The sequence below is a fragment of the Acomys russatus genome, chromosome 13 (assembly GCF_903995435.1).
Source record: "Acomys russatus chromosome 13, mAcoRus1.1, whole genome shotgun sequence".
NCBI lineage: Eukaryota > Metazoa > Chordata > Mammalia > Rodentia > Muridae > Acomys > Acomys russatus.
The window spans coordinates 57,390,776-57,410,648 of NC_067149.1; the positions used below are offsets into that span (position 1 = coordinate 57,390,776).

At 45.5% G+C, this 19,873-nt stretch overlaps 1 protein-coding gene across 1 annotated transcript in view; it reads left to right on the forward strand.

The window, feature by feature from the left end:
* Positions 1-18,891, forward strand: part of Borcs5 (BLOC-1 related complex subunit 5) — a 68,255-nt gene extending 49,364 nt beyond the window's left edge. The window contains exon 4 of the mRNA XM_051155479.1: positions 18,649-18,891. Within this exon, the coding sequence (XP_051011436.1) occupies positions 18,649-18,876 (228 nt within the window). The 3' untranslated portion in view covers positions 18,877-18,891. The remainder of the gene's footprint in view (positions 1-18,648) is intronic.
* The last annotated feature ends 982 nt before the right edge of the window (positions 18,892-19,873 follow it).

Sequence of the window (19,873 nt, forward strand, 5' to 3'; positions counted from 1 at the left end):
CCTTTCTGATCACTTTGGGTGGTTTTCTTGGTATCTTCTGGATTCTTCTAATGACTGAGAAGATGGCACATAAACACTTTACGTTTTAGGCTACACCTGTCATTGAAATTCAGGTTTATTGAAACATAAATGAGAAGGAGAGCGCTTGCCAGCTAGTGTGCTTTTGGGGCAGGGGGCATAGGGTTAAGACTATTCCTTCCAGCCGAACTGCCACATCTTTGGGAGTTGTGCTAGGCAAAAGACCGTTGCAGCTGTGCCTGTTGACTACATTTCCCTTCCTTCATCAAAGGAGGGGGTGGAGAGGGTCGTAAGATCCTCACCTAAGCATCCTGCCACTCCTCCCAACCAGTTGCATGCAATTCTGCATTAATTGCACATAGTCTTCTGGGTGGGGCCAGAGGATAATAGGGGTTTGTGACTCATGAAGAGAAGGGATTCCATCTTTGCAGTTATGGGAAAGCCACTGTCCATGCTGGGTGCAGACCTTCCAGTCTGGCTACTTTAAGGCCGTCTATGGTCCAGCCTATAGCTCCTCACCTGTGCTCCGTGAGTAAGCCTAATAAGCTTTGGTTCCTTGAGGTGAACCTTGGTGGAATCACATCCTGGTTTGTCCTTAGGGTGTCAGGAGGAGGGATAGATGCTGTTCACACTGTTCTGTCTCTCCCAGGAAAGGGAGCTTTAGCAACAGTGAGAGACTAGGGAGGAGGCAGGTGGCAGAAGACAGAGCTGAGACAGTGGAGCTCCTCCTGTCATTCTGATCTGGGTCTTGATTTTGTCACCTCCCACTTTAGTTGCTGTCCCTGGACACATGTTCATAGCTTCTTACCCAGGATAAAGCTACTAGGTGTATTTTGTTTCAGTTAATCTGCTATTATTATATGCTTGCTTAAAGACTTTAAGAGTAAACCCTGTTCTGATTCTAGTAATGCCTGTGTTTTTAATTCTTAGGGGTATTGGCATTAGTATATCCTGGTAGCATAGGGTATTTAGAAGCATCAGGAGTTTTGGTGAATCAAGAGTTGCTATCCCTGCTCAGACAGCCAAGGATCACATAGGACTAGAAACAGACCCTAAAGAGTCTCTAATTCAATGCACAGATGAGGAAACTCCAGTCCTTAAAGTTTACTTGGGACTTGCCTAAGTTAATGACTAAGATGAATTGTGTATGTATGTGTGCACATGCTTGTGTGCAGGTGCCTATGTAGGTGTGCATGTGTACACGGGTGCAGAAGTCAGAAATCAACCTCAGGTGTCATTACTAGAGGCACTGTTTACCTTGTTTTTTGAGACAAGGTCTGGAACTCACTGATTAAGGTAGGCTGGTTGGCCAGCAAACCCCAGGGATCTCTTGAATGCTGCAATTACAAGGTACACTATGTCACCACTCCCTGCATTTTTTTAAAATGTGAGTTTGGGGTCAAACTCAGGGCCTCATGTTTGCATGGTGAGCTCTTCACTGACTGATGGATCTTCTGATTGCTACTATTCTTTTTTTCAGTGGGGGGAGGGGTGTTGTTTGTTTTGTTTTTGTTTTTGTTTTTTTGGTTTTTTTGTTTTGTTTTTGAGACAGGTTTCTCTGTGTAGCCTTGGCTGTCCTGAACTCACTTTGTAGACCAAGCTGGCCTCAAACTCACAGTGGTCCGCCTGCCTCTCCCGGTGTGCTAGGATTACAGGTGTACACCACCAAGCCTAGAAATTGCTACTATTCTTTTCCTCTCCCTCTCTCTCCCTCTCTGTCCCTCTATCCTTCTCTCCCTCTCTCCCTCCCTCCCTATGACATGAGCACCCTGAATCAAACTATCTAAATCCAAGATGCTCCAAAACATGGACCTTTTTGAGCATTGATCTGAGAGGCAAACAGTGGCAGATTTGGGAGCATTTACAATTTCAGATTGTTGGATCAAGGATGTACAAATGGTAAAGTCTGTGCAAATATTCCAAAATCTAAAGCAAAAACTTCTGAAGTACTTTGAGTACAAATATTTCATATAAGAAAAACTCATACTTACGTTTTCCATGTTTAGAACCCTTCACTTCACTTTTAATTCTTCTTTTCTCACACAGTAGGCATTCAACTGCTGTAAAGAAATGCATGGGAGCTGCCATTTTTTGCTCTGTACCCAGGATGGGGAACAGGGGGATGGATGGAAGACCACAGGGGTTTCCTCCTGTAATGTAGGCCTGGATGGAGCTGTTGCCAAGTATGTGAGCTGACTACTTGTACATTGTGCTCTCCCAGGCTAAAGACTGACGGAGGATAAGAGTGGTTCCCATAGTGTGGCGAATCCTGCCTTAGCTGGCATTAGTGTTCACACTGCCTTCAGTTCCAAGTCTGCTTAGTGTGAACACTGGCCAGGCAGCACTCTGACTGCCACTGCACACTGAACCTCCTTCAAATAACATCAGCTGACTCCTGTCCCTGCTTTGAACATATTCTGGCATCCATTTCTGCTTCCTTGACCTGAGATTATAAAATGAGTTGAGAGTACTTTATTTTAAAGCCAAAGATTTTGGCAAAGCATTGAGATAGCTGGCTGCTATTTTTGATGAAATAGTGAGACAAAGCATTTCCAGAAAAGTCTGAATTTTCTTTCTGTCTTACACATTACTCTGATATAAATTTCAGATTGAGAGTATGCGATGTAATTAAAATCCACCCCCCATCCTCTGAGCAGCCTTTCTTTGCAGTAAGAAATACAGCTGGCCCTTTGGGTGGCATGAAGTGTAGATGGGAGACTGGGCTCACTCTGGTTCTGGCAGTAAGGCATGCTGTGCAGCGCTTCCTCAGGCCTGGCCCCATGCTCCTTCCCACCGTCCCTGCCCTGCCAGGACACAGAACTCTTGGAAGAGGGCCGAGCCAAATTTATTACTTGCCTGTTGGAAATGTAGGCTTGCGTTCTTTGGCAAGACATGAGCACAGCCCAGTTATTTGACTGCTCCTGCCACTAGATTGAACTCTCCTCACGTGCTGGACACTGACTTGCCAGCATGTGTGAACAGCCTACTTATCCCCCAGCCTGCCTGCCTGAGATGTGGCCATAGGCAGCTGGCTCTGCCAGCTCTCCTGGTGCTAGCACATGTGCCGGGCTCTACAGTATGATGTAATTGTTGTCTCCTTCCTCCACAGACTAGGCAGAGTTAGAGGCTTTGGGGGTAGCCTCCTCCTGAAAGGAACCCCAGAAAATACTTGTAGCCTGTAAACTAAGGGACACTTAGTTTATAGACATGGAAATGTGGCTTAGAAAAGATCTTCCTGTCCTGCATGTCTTTACTGAGAATAATAAGGAATGTTAGCAAATTTGGACATTGGTGCTATGATAGTTTTGATCTTGTATGTCACCCAAAGGCCCCATGTATTAAAGGTTTGGTCCCCAGGGCCACACTGTTGGGAAGTGGTAGAGCCACCCAGGAAGGAGATCACTGGGTTTTTTTTATGGTTGCCAAACCCTTCAAAGAAACCTCAACCTGTGTAGTGCTAATCTCTTGCTTCTTGGCCACAGAGTAAGTAGTTTTCTTCTCCCTCAAGCTCCTATATGCCAGCCTTGCTGTAGGAAAAACAAAGCTTTTCAGAAAACCCCATGCTACCCGTCTATCTTACAAGTTACAGTGGTGCAAAATTAAAATCTAGTGTAAACTTCTAAGTTGGTTATATCAGGGTTTTTGGTTTGGTTTGGTTTGGTTTTGGTTTTTTGGTTTTTTTTTTTTTTTTTTTTTTTTTTTTTTTTTTAAGTAATAGAAAGCTGACTCATTGCTGCAGTGCCTAAGATAATGCCTGGCTTGTAGTAAGCAATGAGTGCTTGTTAAATGAACAGCTTCCTAGAGTCTTCATCCTACAGACTGATAAGCTTTCTCATTCTGTCAGGGAAAAATAACTGTTTTGAGAGTAGTATTAGGACACGTAGGCTGGGCTGCAGCAGTAATTACACTTAGCACTTGTAATCTTTTAGCTGCTATAGAAGTATAGCTTGTGCTGATGTTCAGAGTAATTCTTGTCAGCAGATGGCTCTCCTCTGTTGAGTTCAGGGTTACAGGTTCCTCACACTTTGTGGCTTTGTGATCTTCATAGCATCCCCCTGACAGAACATCATGGAGTGACAAAGATTAGGATGTCTTACAGGCTGAACCTACTGGTTTCACATGACTCTGGCTTGAACTCAACGATGTGGCCAGATCCACAGGAGCCTGGGAATGGGTGTGTGCCCATGGTTATACTAAATGTTGAGCCATAGTTGGAGCATCTGTGTCGCCTTTGACTTCTACTCCTACAGTACACATGTTGAAGAGCTTGAGACTGAGGGTGTCAGGCCACATAGTAAACTCCACAGGGTGTAAGTCCCACTGTGAGTGAAGAGCAGGAGTTGTAGGAAGAAGTGTGTTTTTAAAGATTACTGAACAAAACTAAGACATGGAACTATGCATTCAACATGACTTCAGCTGTTCCATACTCTTAAAGATCAGCTAACATCAACTACATGGCACAGTTGGGGTGGGGTTTTTCGTCCTCAGCCTGCCTTTATTTTTCTATATTTTACAAACTCTTCATCTTAAGCGTGTGTTACTTACCCCTCCCATCTCAGAACACTGTTTTTCCTCAAGTGTATCAGCCATCTCAGAGCTCTGCCTTACTATCTGCAGATTTTTTTCTTACTTACCTAATTGGCTGGTCAGATTTTGTCAACTTGACACAAACTAGAGTTGCGTGGAGAGAGGAACCTCAGCTGAGGATTTGCCTCCATCAGCCGGGCCTGTGGGCATTATGTGATGAATGCGAAAGAGCCCAGCCCACTGTGGGCGGTGCTGCTCCTAGCAGGTGGTCCTGGGAAGTGTGAGAAAGACTAAGCAAGCCTCGGAGAGTAAGGGTGTAATTAGCACTCTTCCACGGTTTCTGCTTCAGTTCCTGCCTCCAGGTCCCTGCCCTGCTTGAGTTCCTACCTTGGCATCACTCAGTAATGAGCTGTGACATGGAAATGTAAATTAAACCCTTTCCTCCCCAACTTGTTTTTGTCAGTGTTTCATCACAGCAACTGAGAAGCAAACTAGGACAGAATGTGCTCAGAATTCTGAATACTGCACGTTTATCCATCCCCTAGGTGAATAAACTTGACAGGGCTCTGTTGTAGGTGTCAAGAAATTATGACAAAACAAACAGGAAAAATTCTTCCTAGGTCTTATACTCCAGGGGAGAAACAGACAACAAGACAGAAAAGAGGGAGATTAAAATAGCATATAAAAAGATGAAGGTTAGCAATTACAAAAGATTTGGCTTCTTTGTCAAAAATTAAATGTCTTTATGTGTGTGGATTTATTTCTGGGTCTTTGATTCGATTCCATTCATCAACCAGCCTATTACTATGCCAGTACCATGCTGTTTTAATTACTGTTGCTCTATTATACAGCTTTAGATCAGGTATGGAGATTCCTGTGGAGGATCTTTTATTGTACAGGATTGTTTTAGCCATTCTGGGTTTTTTGTTTTTCCATATGAAGTTGAGAATTGATCTTTTAAGGTCTTTAAAAATTTGCGTAGATATTTTGATAGGGATTGCACCAAATCTGTAAATTGCTTTTGATAAGATGGGCATTTTTACTATGTTAATTCTCCCAATCTATGAACAAGGGAGATCTTTCCATCATCTGATATCATCATCAATTCCTTCTTCAGAGACTTAAAGATATATATATAATTAAATGCCACCAAACCAAATAACCCAATTAAGAAATGGGGTTCAGAGCTAAACAGAGAATTCTCAACAGAGGAATATCAAATGGCTGAGAAACACTTTTTTAAAAGTGCAGTGTCCCTAGTCATCAGGGAAATGCACATCAAAATGACTTAGCCTATCAGAATGGCTAAGATAAAATACTCAAGTGACAGCACATGCTGGCGAGAATGTGGGAAAAAAAGGAACACTCCTCCATTGCTGGTGGGAGTGCAAACTTGTACAACCACCTTGGAAATCAATCTGGCATTTTCTCAGAAAATTGTGAATAGGGCTTCCTCAAGACCCAGCTATTCCACTCCTTGGAATAAACCCAGAAGATGCTCCATGTATTTCTTTCCCTTTTGTTTTTGCTGAGACTTTGAATTTCTGTGGTCAGACACACACCTGCCTTCCATATAATGTGTAATGGTCATAATCGAAATCTCCAAAATCCACTAAATTCAGGCTGCTGTCCAGACTCAACTCCTGCTCTATGGCTTCTGTTATATGCATCTTGCTAGATATCTATGCCCTACTTTTCTGCTCTACTTGTCCTCCAACAGACCACCAGCCTAACCACATAAAACCATCCTAGTTTCCCTTATCAGAAGGAAGGCTTTGTTTCTTCCCTAGAGTTGGGAAAATGTTTATGCAATGACTGTTCATAGTTACCTACTCTGAGTAGGGAGTGATATGGGCCTCTGGACTTACCAGGCTCACAGGTTTAGTATATAGAAGCTCCTGGCTGCTGGCTAGGGTGGTATACCAAATCCTTGGTCTGCGGTCACCATCCTGGGTTGAACACTCAGGTTCATTCTTCAGGCTGATGGTAGAGGAGTTGAGTGAGGTACTTATCTCAGCCATATCTGAAGTCACTCTCTGAGTCAGTGCTCATACTGTGAGGGACTTAGAGGGATCACAGAGCATTTAGGTAATCCAGGTTGCCACTGTTTAGACAGCAGCACAGGTGTAAAAGTACCAGAGTGTTACTTGTATAGACTTCTATTTCCCTTTCGTCTTAGACATTGCAACAGGGAATCCTAAAATGACATGTTTGGGGGTCTTCATCTGTCTGATGGTCTCCCCAAGTTCCCTTCTGGCCTTTGGGGCCCAGGACTTTTAGCATCAGCCCTCAATCCCCAGGGCCTCTGACTTATGGCCTCCAGCTGAGTGTGTGAGCTGTAGTGGGATGAGAGACTGGCAGCCTTGCACTGAGCTCACAGCTCCTGTCTGTTGTATCTGTCTGACCTTCTTTCTTCCTCTCACACACCCTGACTGAAATCTTTCTTTTTCTTATTTACTTTTGCACCCTTTTCAAGTCCAGGCGAGGGACATAATCTGTCTGAATTTACATGTTTTATTAAGGTTTTAAGATTTTTTTTCTTAGTTAGACAGAGCACAGAAGGGAAGTCCGTATGAGGAGAAGCCAGTCAAGCAATAAAATAATGATTAGAACAAAGTGACTATGCCATTCAGATTGCCCAGTTTCTGGTATCTCTTCATTCTCTCAGACATGAGTAAAATGTATTCCTTCACTGAGACACTTGAACAAAGGAAATGGGGTCATTTCAAAATGGCCAGTATGCGGTAATCAATGCCACCCAGCCTGTGGTGTAATTAATGGAAACATTGGCGACAGTCTGCCCATTGTTTGTCCTTGTGCAACAGGAAGTGGCAGGGCCATAGGGAGCCCAAGGAGAAGGTTGACGTAATGCAGAAGGAAGTGGCTAGAGCTCTGCTCAGCCAGCAGCTTTCTAACTACAGACCTCGGCTCACCTGAGCGCCCTCCTCTTCCTAACACACACACAGAGATGTGCATTTGCTGACATCGTTCCTTGAGTTTTGACTTTATTTAGCAATAGATTTTTGTTTCCCTTATGGCTAGAAATGTCCCGAGAAACTTAATTTTAGATCCCATACAATTGAATGTTGTGCAAAGGCAGAACAAATTATGGAAAGGAAAGTTTTCCAACAGGATCAGCTGTGGACTTGACTTGGACTGTGCGGTGGTGGCTCTTGAAGTCAGGAGATCTGGAGTTGGGGCTTGGCTGTCCACAGGCTCCCTCTGTAAGAGAACATCTCAGCTTTCCCTGCTTTGTCATAAGTCCCTGTGAGGTCAGAGTGTGCAGTGTGCAGAGATGTTAGCCCCTGCAGTGTCTACTTAGATTTGCTTGGTGAGCATCCATGTTAAATCTGGTAATGTATTGCTTTTGTTTTTGAAAAAGTAAATGTTGGTGTTTACATTACAAATCAAGTGTTTTCTTACTTTACTTGAAAACACTAAAAATTGCTCTTCAGATTCATTCATTATGGGTTTCGAAGAGGCATCACATTTGCTTGCTCTGACGTTTGACTTAATGGGTTCTGTAGAAAAGAGGAGCAAAAGCTAAGTGGAATTATGTATTTGTGAATTTCTGCTCTGCTTAAACTAGCTGAGTAACTTCGGGCATATTTTTATCTTCCCAGAATCCCTAGAGGATTGTCAAGGGACATAAAGGTAAGGCATATAGAATGTACAGCAGTGTCTGCCATTTAGTGGATATTTAGGGGTCAGTAGCTGCAACTTGCAGATTATCTTATCACATTTGTTAAAATAATGAGTGAACCAGTGAATAGTGTATATTAGGCTCCACCATCCAAGTCAGTCTGTGGATTACCCAAAGAAGCAGTCCCAACAGTGGATTTTCGTTTTCCGTAAATCAAGCTAACTGCAGTTTGCTGGAGTGGGGTTCTGTTGTTTAATTTCTAGAGTAAAAGTCTCCGCATGAGAAAGAATGGCTGGAGTGTATTCTGAAAGCTGTCATTGTAGCCTCTTCAGAACTTTCCTACTGGGGAAGCAAGCTCACTTCAGAATATCAGTATGTGGTAACTCATGCCATTCAGCCTGTGGTATAATTAATGAAAACATCTATCCGCTGTCAGTTGTACAAGAGAGAGTCCTCCAGAAAAAGACTCCTGAGTCTTCTGCGGGAATGGAAGAAGTGGCAGTGTGGTGGGAATAAAGAGTAAGAATGGGCCAGAAGGGGCCGGCTTTGAGTGACAGCAGGCCCACCTACTTTCTGAAGTGGAGACAGCTAACCCATGGAAGCTGACATAAGGAAACCTAATCATCAGGGTGTAGGATGGAGACCTTGAAAGTGCCTCCCATCAGTACCATAGGAGAAACAGCATGACTGCAAACGTCCTCTCACTATGTACAAATATATCAGAATGTCCCCCTTAAGGATACTCCATTTTTATTTAAAAAAATCAAAGAAGAATGTGACCCATATGAGTCAGTTTCAGAACAGGAAAGAAGGGATGCCAAGAGAGGTACTCCGTGTCCTCTCTTGTGGCTTGGTATTGTCACAGCAAAGCATGGGACTGAGCATCCCACGGCCCCTTTGCATTGCTGCTCTTGTGCACCGAGCACCTGCCTTCCTTGGGTTTGTAATGTTTTACTTGGCTGCAGTGATTTGTTTGAGGCCACTGGACAGTGTTTAGTTCAGGATTGCCAAATGGGTTTCATCATTGTGAACTCTGATCCTTTGCAAGTGGCCATCTGGGGTCCAGTGTCAGTGCAGGCTCCCATTTCAGGTCAGATCTGAGAACAGCCTGTGCCTGGTGCTATTGCAGGTGTGAAAGGAAGTTCAGGTATTGGGTTTGTCTGTGAGGACTGAGACCTGAGTCTCATAGCTTAACCTTCTTACAAGGTACAGTTCAGTGGTCTTTACGCTAAGTCAAAGGTGTGTAACTAACACAACCAATTCCAGAACACTTGCCCTCCCTAGAAATGGGCACACACTGTTACTCCCCACTCTCAGTGCTCTATCACCTGGCAACTTGAGCCTACTGTCTGTCTCTATAGATTGTCCATGTGGGGCCTCACATGTGAAAGGAATCCTATGATATGTAACCATTTGTGTCGTGTTTTCTTCACTTAGCACAACACTTCTGAGGTTTATCCAAGTCATAATTTTTGGTCAGCATTTCATTTGATTTTATGGCCAAATGGTCTTCTGCTCTTCGGGCACACTGCATTTTGGCTATTCCGTCCTACATTGATGGACAGTTGGGTTATTTTTGTGTCTGCCTGCTGTGAAAATGCTGCTGTGAACACTGGTGTAGAAGGCCATGCATATTTTGGTTTTCTTGTGATTTCCCTGGTTGTTAAACTGCCAGCTCTCTGCCTCCTAGTGGGTGAGAAGTAGTCGCTGTAGCCTGATGTTCTTTTCCCAAATGACTAGTCATTGACGTCCTCTCACCTGCTGTGGCTGTTCCTGTCTTCTCTGGGGAAATGAATAGGCTGCAGCCATACCCCTAGATTCTGCCTGCAGGGCAGTGCCAACCCTGTCGCTATGCTGACTGCCCTCCCATGAGAGAATGAGCAGCTCTCAGGAGATGCACTGAAGAAAGGTAGATGTTAAAGCAGTTTTTCTTTTACTGTGGCCATATAATTTGGGACATTAATTTTGAGTGCTGTAAAGAACAAATCTCCAGACATATCTGGCCATTCAGCGAGACTTGTTGCAATAATATGACCTTGCAGTTTATAGCTCTGTTTATAAGTCACATTTGCACATATCATCTCATTTGCATGTTTTTGAAAGGTTTAATTGTGTGTATGTGTGTATGCCTGTGAGTGGGTATGTACCTGTGAATATGGTTGCCCTCTGAGGCCAGGGGCACTGGGTCCACTTAGGGTGGAATTACAGGTAGTTATGAACCTGACATTGGTGCTGGAAGTCAAACTCAGGTCTTCTGGAAGATCCGTGCACTGCTAACCACTGAGCTGGCTCTCCAGCCCTCATCTATAATCGTACTGTCACACTGATACAGAAGAGACAGGTGCTGTGTTCCTCAGTTTAGAAAGTAGAAGCTAAGCCTGACTTCTGGATTTAAATCTACGACTTCTGATTTCTGTTACTTTGTGGCAATAAATGGACAGAGCACTAGCTTCTCCAAACCTGGATGCTAAGAACATCTGAGGCCTATGGCAGAGGTTTCCTCACTTTACTGTAATACCTACCTGATGTTCCGATGTATTTGAGAACACCTACCAGTGTATTTGAGAAGTGTCTTAAATTAGAACTTTCTGTTGTCTTTAACTATAAAAAACTTTGTTAGACATTACCATAGTAGAATGTAGTATTTGGGGTAACCTAAATCTGTTCTCAGGCCCAGTCACTCATATTTGCCTCCAGAGCAAAATCTGAGATAAAAGCTGTTTTGTACTGACAGTGCCCATTGCCAAATAGGCAAATCTGGTCAAAGTCATGTCCAATAGACCGTTTTTGGCCTCAGAACTTAGTTTCAGGAAGAGAGCAGAGTCATGCATCCCTGCATATTTTTGCATTGTCCATCCAATAATGGTTCAAAGCTGGGATGGAGGTGGAACTGGAGAGATGACAGGCAGCCATTAGTCAGCCATCCTTGTCCCCATGGCCTATTGCTCCCTAAAGCCATATTCCTAATGTGTTCTCCTTGAGGAACAGGATTTTTATGTACAGAAAAGGTGAGCTATCTATTGAGAGCAAGTCACAGCTGACCTTGAGGCTTAAGTTAACAGAGATATCACATTAAAAGCCGAACATTACTTTTTAAAACATTACTTTTAAAGGATGAGAAAAATGGGCTATTTTTACATATTTTCTTTTTTCCTCATTAATATATTTATTTGTTCATTTTACATCCTAATCCTAATTGCAACCCGCTCCCTCCTCTACTCCCAGTTCTACTCTCACAGCCATCTCCCCCATACTTCCCTCTCCGCATCCCTACCCACCCATTTTCCCCATACTTCCCTCTCCACACCCCTACCCACCCATTTCCCCCATACTTCTCTCTCCATACCCCCTACCCACCCATTTCCCCCATACTTCCTTCTCCACACCCCCTACCCACCCATTTCCCCCATACTTCCCTCTCTGCACCCCCTACCCACCCATTTCCCCCATACTTCCCTCTCCGCACCCCCTACCCACCCATTTCCCCCATACTTCCCTCTCCACACCCCTACCCACCCATTTTCCCCATACTTCCTTCTCCGCACCCCTACCCACCCATTTTCCCCATACTTCCTTCTCCGCACCCCTACCCACCCATTTTCCCCATACTTCCTTCTCCGCACCCCCTACCCATCACTCCCACCCCCCTCCAGCCCCACCCCCCATACCAACCCACCCTGGCACGTCAGGACTAAGTGATTCCTCTTTTACTGAGGCAAGACAAGGCAGCTCTGCTAGGGAAACAGGATCCAGAGAAAGGCAACAAAGTGCAAATCAGAGACAGCCCCTGCTCCAATTGCTAGAGGACCCACTTGAGGAAAAATCAGCCCAGCAGCTTCATGTGTGTAGGGGGCCTAGGACCCATCCGTAGATGTTCTTTCATTAGTGAGTCTACGAGCCCCATGGGACCAGGTTAGTTGGCTTTGTAGGTCTTTTTGTGGTGTCCTTGACCCCTCCAGCTCCCTCAATCCTTCCCCTAGCTCTTCCACAATACTCCCTGAATTCTGCCTAATGTTTGGCTGTGGGTTTCTGCATCTATTTCCATAATCTGCTGGATAAAGCCTCTCAGATGACAGTTATGCTAGGTTCCTGTCTGCAAGGATAGCAGAGTATCATTAATAGTGTCAAGGGTTGGCTCTCTCCCATGGGGTAGGTCTCAAATTGGGGCAGTCATTGGTTGCCATTCCCTCAATATCTGTTCCATTCCATCTTTTACCCTTGTACATCTTGTAGGCAGGACAAATTTTGGGTTGAGGGTTTTGTGGGCGGGTTGGTAATTAAGACCATAAATGGTGTTTTAGGGGTTTTGTTTTTAAGCTAAGGTCTTGCTGTGTTAATGTAGGCTGGGCTCAGTCTCCTGAGCATCTTTTGTTGTTGTTGTTTGTTTTTTGTTTTCTGGGACAGGGTTTCTCTGTGTAGCCTCTGCTGTCCTGGACTCACTTTATAGATCAGGCTGGCCTCAAACTCACAGAGATCAGCCTGCCTCTGCCTCTGCCTCTGCCTCCCAGGTGCTGGGATTAAAGGCATGTGCCATGACGCCTGGCTCCTGAGCATCTTTTTGGTGCCAAGACTACAGATGGAAACATAATATCCAGCTCACATTTAAATATTGTAAGATAAATAAATAAATAAATAAGGAAGATTGTTTGTATTTGTTTTGTGGTGTCATATCACTGGCTGGCCTTGAACTCAGACACCTGACTGCCTCTGCCTCTCCAGTGCTAAGATTAAAGGTGTGTTGCCTCATGCTCAGCATCTTTTCTAAATGTCTTATAAAGGGTCAGGGAGACAGCTCAGGCTTGCCTAGCATGTATGAGGTCCTGGAATCAATCCCTGGTATGGCTAAATTTTGTTGTTGTCATTGTTGTTGTTGTTTGTTTTTTAAGACAGGGTTGCTCTGTAGCCTTGGCTATACTGGACTCACTTTGTAGACCAGTCTGGCCTCGAACTCACGGTGATCTACCTGCCTCTACCTCCCGAGTGCTGGGATTAAAGGTGTGTGCCACCATGCCCAGCAACTAAAATATTTCTAAGAACACACACACTTGTGTATACTTACAAAGTTTTATTGTAATCATGTTGGGTCTGACCAAGTGGTTATAAGAGTTGCTTATATTCATAGCTGAAAACGGTCATTAAAGAGACTTGGTGCCAGGGCCAGAGTGGGTGTCCAGCAGGGTTATGAGTCCCATCCTTGGTACTACAAACTGATAACAAATAAAGGACAGGAAAGACTTGTGGGAAGTTAGGACTTGGGTCCTTTGCTGGTATGAGATGGTTCTGTCAGGAAGCTTGGTGGGGAGGTAAGCTGTAAGATTTCACAGATTGGAAGTTCACAACGAAGATAAAGAGCCTGAAGACAGTGCTAGCCTTGGCGATGAGACACAGCACCTCCACCTTCGCAGCAAGCACACACTCTGTACACTTCAGGTACACGTCACTTTTCCCTCTTGCAGTGCTTTCCAGTCTTCCTGAGAAGAGGTTTCTAGACTGCCTTCCTGGTTTTGTTCACATGATCATTTACAAAGCTTGTTTTCTACTTCTTCTAGACATGTGTACACTCTATCCTTTATTTTCATTCCTAACCTTCTAGGGCAGGCACTCTTATTATCTCCAACTGAGAGATGAAGAAGATGAGACTCAGAGATACTAAGTAACTGAAATCCCCAAAGGGAATTGGCCACATGTGAAACCAGAGTTTGAACCCAGTTCTGCTTAAGCCTCAGTCTTCATACATGATATGTGTGTGCACGTGCGTGCGCGTGCGCATGTGTAATATATATGTATGTGTGTATATATATGTATATATGTGTATTTATATGTGTGTATATGTGTGATATATATGTGTTTGTGTTTGTGTATACTTGTCAACCTGGAATGACTCCTTAGCCTCCTGTTCATTATATTGTTTCTGTTGTGGATGTTTCTCTTCCTTTCATGCTCTGAGGCCTGGACTAGAACTTGGAATAGCTTTCTTGTATCTCCATAGCCATCTGCAGGGTCTGGAGGCTGACCTACCCAGATGTGGAGCTCTGTCCAGGTGTGGGAGTGAACCATTTCAGCCAGGGCTTTGAAGGCACCTAGGTTCCTCCCACCCCAGCCCAGTGAGGATTGGGACCGCTGGAACAGGCTCCTCCTGAGGCTGGATGTGTAAGCCCACTGGGCGCAGGCCCCATCAGTGGCCACTGTGCATTTGACAGCAGAAACCACCAAGAAACAAGGGGCAGTCATGAGCTTGAAAGCCCCAGCGCCACGGAGTGACTTAAAAATTGAGCAGCAAGGACCTGAGTTCCAATCCTAAGAACTCAAGTCAAACCAGGCACGGTAGTTTGTATCTGTAGTTGCAGCACTTCCAGATGAGATGGGACACTGAGACCCCGGAAGCCCACAGGCCCCTTGCTTGTTGCACCCAGCAGAAGAACAAAGCCTCCCACACCGAGAGGACGGTGAGGAGTGGCCTGAGGTTGTCCACTGACCACACATGTCCTATGCCACAGGTCTGCCCACACTCACACACACACATACACACATCATAAACACACAAAAGCTATAAAATGAAAGCCGAGCAGAGCCTTTTACTCTCCTTACTGTAGGAGGGGTTCAGTTGATACAGCTGCGTAATAGCATCTGGCTGTGCCTCTTTCCTAAACACAGCACCCTGCGCTCCACTGGCTCTTCTTCTCCTAGTCCCCCTAGTTCCTCCAAAGGGATGGAACCCCCTCCAGGTAGTCCTCAGGTCTTCCCTCCATGTCAGTGCCCCATTTGCGGGGTCTTCCCTGGCTCCCTGCTTCCCTGCCGTATACATGTGCACACATACCCTACCCCCACGCACACAGCCACTTGATGTTTACCAAAACAGAGTCACACTCCTTAGAGATTTATTTTATGATCATGTAAGAACACAGCTTTCACCTCAAAGAATAAGACAGTTTATTCTGAAGCCAAATATTTGAGACTGTGGTCTGGGAACACAGATTCAGGTTACCCTGAGGGCAATATTTCAGTTTGGTAACAGCTTTGTGAAGTTTTTATAGTGGTTGGACAAAGAAAATCATCTAGATTCTGCATATGTGAGAAAACATACAAGCTGAGCCTGGCTTATTTTGCTTAAGATGACGGTCTTCAGTTGTACCCATTTCCTTGCAGATGACACAGTTCCATTCTTTTATTCATTCTCACAACTGAACAAACTCTCTTGTATGTATGTCCTACATCTTACCGCTCATCTCTTGATGGACGTCTAGGCTGACTACTCTTTCTTAATGTGTGTTCTTGGTGCTGTCAACACATGGATTAGTTTCTGGGCTCTGTTCTGTCCATTGGTCAATATGTCTGTTTTGACGTCTGAAGCGTCATAGTACATCTTGGAGTCAGCCCTGTAACCCCTCTAGCTCTGTCCAGTCCTCCAGGGTCACTCTGTTCAGGCTCCACTGTGGCTCATCCGCATTTCAGGAGCACTTTTCATGTGTCTGTGCAGAGTGTCCTTGGTATCCTGATAGGACTTGATGGACTTTTCTTACCATTAATTGGCTTTCTTTTGTTTTTTCGAGACAGGTTTCTCTGTGTACTCTTGACTGTCCTGGACTCCCTTTGTAGACCAGGTTATCCTCGAACTCACAGCGATCTACCTGCCTCTGCCTCCCAAGTGCTGGGACTTAATATTGGCTTTTTTGATATAAATCTATCAAATATATGTGTTGTGAATATTTTCTTTGTGCATGGATTGCCTTTTTCTTTTTATATTTACTTATGCCTGGCATATACATATACCATGGCGCATGTATGGAGGTCCTTTGAAACATTCTGCTACCAGAGACAGTATATGGAGTGCAGGGCAAGGTTTAAAGAGAGGGTACATGTAAGATCTTGAGGGCAGGATTACCTCTTTATTGTGCTAGTGTCACAAAAACCCCAACATTGCAGAGACTTGTGTAAAAATGAAAGGTTTTCTCTCTCTCTGCCCGGGACCGCTCTAACCCACACAGCTCCATGGCTTGGGCTTCTTGAAGTGCACCTTTCTGCCAGCCCATGGGCGTGGCTTACATGTTCTTCCTCAGCTGTGCGGAGGAGGATGAGACTGAGCAGGCGATGGGCAGTTCACTCACTACCAGCTGGCAGTGAAGAAAGTTCCCAGAGGCTGCCATGACTGACCCGTCCACTGTAACACACAAAGAGGCATGCGACCACATCAGGGCTAGGGTTTTAACACACGAGTTACGGAGAATAAACAGTTGTTCACTGTTTATTGGAACATCAAATTGTTTGTTTAAATAGTTGGGGTTTCTTCTGGAAGTTCCCATAACCTAGTTACTTGCAAGTTTTCTTTTTCTGGGTCTGCCTGTGTTTCCTGGAACAGTAAAGTCATACTTAAAGACAGTGGGAAAGTTATGCTAATGTGCAGTACATGGTGTGAATAGAAGGAGTTTGAGTGTCTCTGCCTTCGGGAGCCGGCATGACACATGGGACGTCCTGACAGTCACTGTGTGTGGAATGGTGTGTGTATGGTTGGGAGCCAGCATGACACATGGGACGTCCTGACAGTCACTGTGTGTGGAATGGTGTGTGTATGGCTCGCCCCAGGAGTTCCGCTGTACAGGCAGTATGTACATGCCCAGCTGCCCGTGAGGCCATGCAGGGAAGTGTGTGCATCTGAACAGACACTCCACAAGATGCTATAAACCACTGAGCTGCGTGTCAGGGTTCATGAGTTGACTGCCAAGCACTTTAGCCATGGCCCACCAGAGCCCGGGAGGTCAATTCAAGTAAACTCCTTTGTCTGACTTCATGTGGCTGTCCCTGTGGTTGAGACAAGGATGGAGAGCAGGGGATCTCTCAGCAAGGTAGATACTGTGAAGACTAGAGAAGGTTCCAGAGTTTGAGCCGTTGGTTAGCTCTGGGGGCTATACCTTCAGAATACCATTGTCCCTCCCAAGGGACTTCTTTTGAGGGCATCTTGGCAGGGCTAGTGGCCACCCTCAGGAGCACTGAGCCACTGGCACACTGCTTCCTAAGGCCTGAGCAGTGCATAAGCACGTCCTCTGAAGGCACATCACTCTCACACTGAGCTCCCATTTGGGTGGATTTGGGGTTTTGTTCTGCCCCTCCCACCAGTTCCTCTTAGTCTCTGAGCATTTGAAGACCAGCTAAAGAAGTGCTCATGCTGTCTTCCCCAGCCGCCCCCCTCCCCATTTCACCGTGTAAAAGTAGGATTGGTTTTCCTTGGGCCTGGCTTTGATCTCTCATGTTCGTGAAAACCCTTTCCAGAGGTCCCAGCATGCAGTGGGAAGGGAAAGACAGGGACCAGGATGGAATGAGAGTCTCGACAGTTAAGTATGTGGGAAGGAAAGAGGACATGGGTGCATGTGGGGCCCTCGCAAAGGGGTGCAGGTGTCTAAGTGCCTTCCCTCCTCTTCCCCAGCAGAGAAAGGGGCATTCCAGGCACTTTGCAGGCTGGGCATGTAGGGTGTTGGTGGGAATGGAGTGCATGGCTAAGGAGAAGGCTCTGCCTACCCTGACTGTACACAGGACCCAGGCTGCACTTCCTTTATAAGAAGACTTTCCTCAGTAAATTAATCTTAGCTTACTAGAAGGGTTTACTTTATAGAGTTCTTACTTTACTATGTAGCCCCAGGTGGCCTGGAACTCTGCTAAAGGTATATGCCTGGCTGAACTTTAAATTCTGTAATTACACTTGGCTTAAAATGCACGTTGTACTGCTATACAAAAAAAGTTATCTTCATATCCTTATTCTTCAAGCTTTCTCCTATTAATTTAAATTTTTCCCTTTGAAACTTTTAATAAGAGTTTGTTTGTATTGTGTATATGAATGTGTCTGAGAGTGTCTGTGCCCTCCACACACGTGCAGGAAGCCTTAGGAGTCAGATGAGGGAGCTGGGTCTCCTGGAATGGGAGTTACAGGTGGTTATGAGCCTCCATGCGGGTGCTGGGAGCTGACCCCTAGCCCTCTGCAGAAGCAGTAAGTGCCCTTCACCAGTAAACCAAATCGCTGGTCCCATTAAACTCTGTTGCACTGTAGGGCCAGGCTTTTCTATCTGTGTCTCTCTGTGTCTCTGTCTGTCTCTGTCTCTCTGTGTCTCTGTCCTGGCCTAGTCAGCTCATGTTCATGTGTGGCCGAGGAACATCACTGTACAGTACTCAGGCACACGCAGAATAGAACACTGGGTATTGAAAACACACAGCTGCTAGTGCTTCGCTGTTGTGCTAGCCTTCCTAATGCTGCAGCCCTTTAACGCATGCAGCTCCTCCTGTTGGTGACCCCCAACCTTAAAATTATGCTGTTGCCACTTCATAAGTGTAATTTTGCTCCTGTTATGAACTGTAGTGTAAATATCTGATATGCAGCCTCTGTGAAGGAGTTGTGACCCCAGGCTGAGAGCCCCTGCTCTGGACGATGTGTGAGGCCGACTGTAATGCTTCTTGCCTCTGCTTACTTCCTGCAGATGGATCTGTCTGTGGAAACCCTCTTTTGCTTCATGCAGGAGCGCCAAAAAAGATATGCCAAGTATGCGGAGCAGATCCAGAAGGTGAATGAGATGTCGGCCATCCTGCGCCGCATCCAGATGGGCATCGACCAGACAGTGCCACTGATGGAGAGGCTCAACAGCATGCTGCCCGAGGCGGAGCGCCTGGAGCCCTTCAGCATGCGGCCCGAGCGGGAGCGGCTCTAGCAGGCACCTGCCTCCCGGTGCAGTGCGGCTTCTCCAGCCGCTGCCTGGGCCAGATGTTTGCCTAGTTGTGTCTGACCCACATGGACTTTCTCATGCGGTTGGTTTTGATAACCAAAGTTGGGACAGTTGAATTCCCAGGAATTCTTTAAAGAACTTGGTATCAAGAGTTATTTTTATTTTGCTCAGATTTTTTTTTTTTAATTAAAAGTGTATATAGTCCAGCCACTGCAACGAAACTGGAGAAAATGTTAAGAAACTGTGTCCTCCTTGGCACCTTGTGACATTTTATTCAGGCTCTCTCGGTTGTGGTTGTAAATACAAAATCATACTGAGTCCAGTTACTGTTCCCACCCAATAGAACTCATCACACCAAGGAGGTATCTGGCACTATCTTCCTGTCCAGCCAGAACACTGCCCTTCTGTTTTTCAGGTACCATGCCCCTTTTGTAGGTCACTGGAAACTGAAGACTCCCTTCACCCACTCATGAAGTTGTTGCCCGTTAATAACTGCTTTCCCATACAGAGTTCAGGCTTCCGTCAGCTGGGCAGACCTTGGCTTCTAACAAGGTTTGCACCAGCATTTCCTTCCACCTTCCAGGGTGGTCATTCTCTCACTCCAAAGACCCGCTGGTGTGCCAGGGACACTAAAGGGGCTGCAGCCTCTGCCCTCCACTGACGTCTGTGCATCGTGAAGCTGGGGCAAGCGCTTCTGCCCACCACAGCTGTTCTGTGGAGGGAAGGCCTGAGGAAGGGAGGGATGGCATGGGCCTGGAGCTAAGAGCGGACGCTGAGGGGCTGTCGGGGCTGGGAGCTTGCAGCCTCCACCTTGTTCCTAAGATTCCTCCAGAACGCAGAGGTGTTGTCAGGTGTCAGAAACAGCTTCAATGTTTTCATAAGATTAAGATGAATCTGATTAATTTATTGTGTAGCAGCTAAACCTTATCTGATTCAAATCTTGTTTTTTATTTTTAATTTTATTTTTTATTATTGTGGTGGT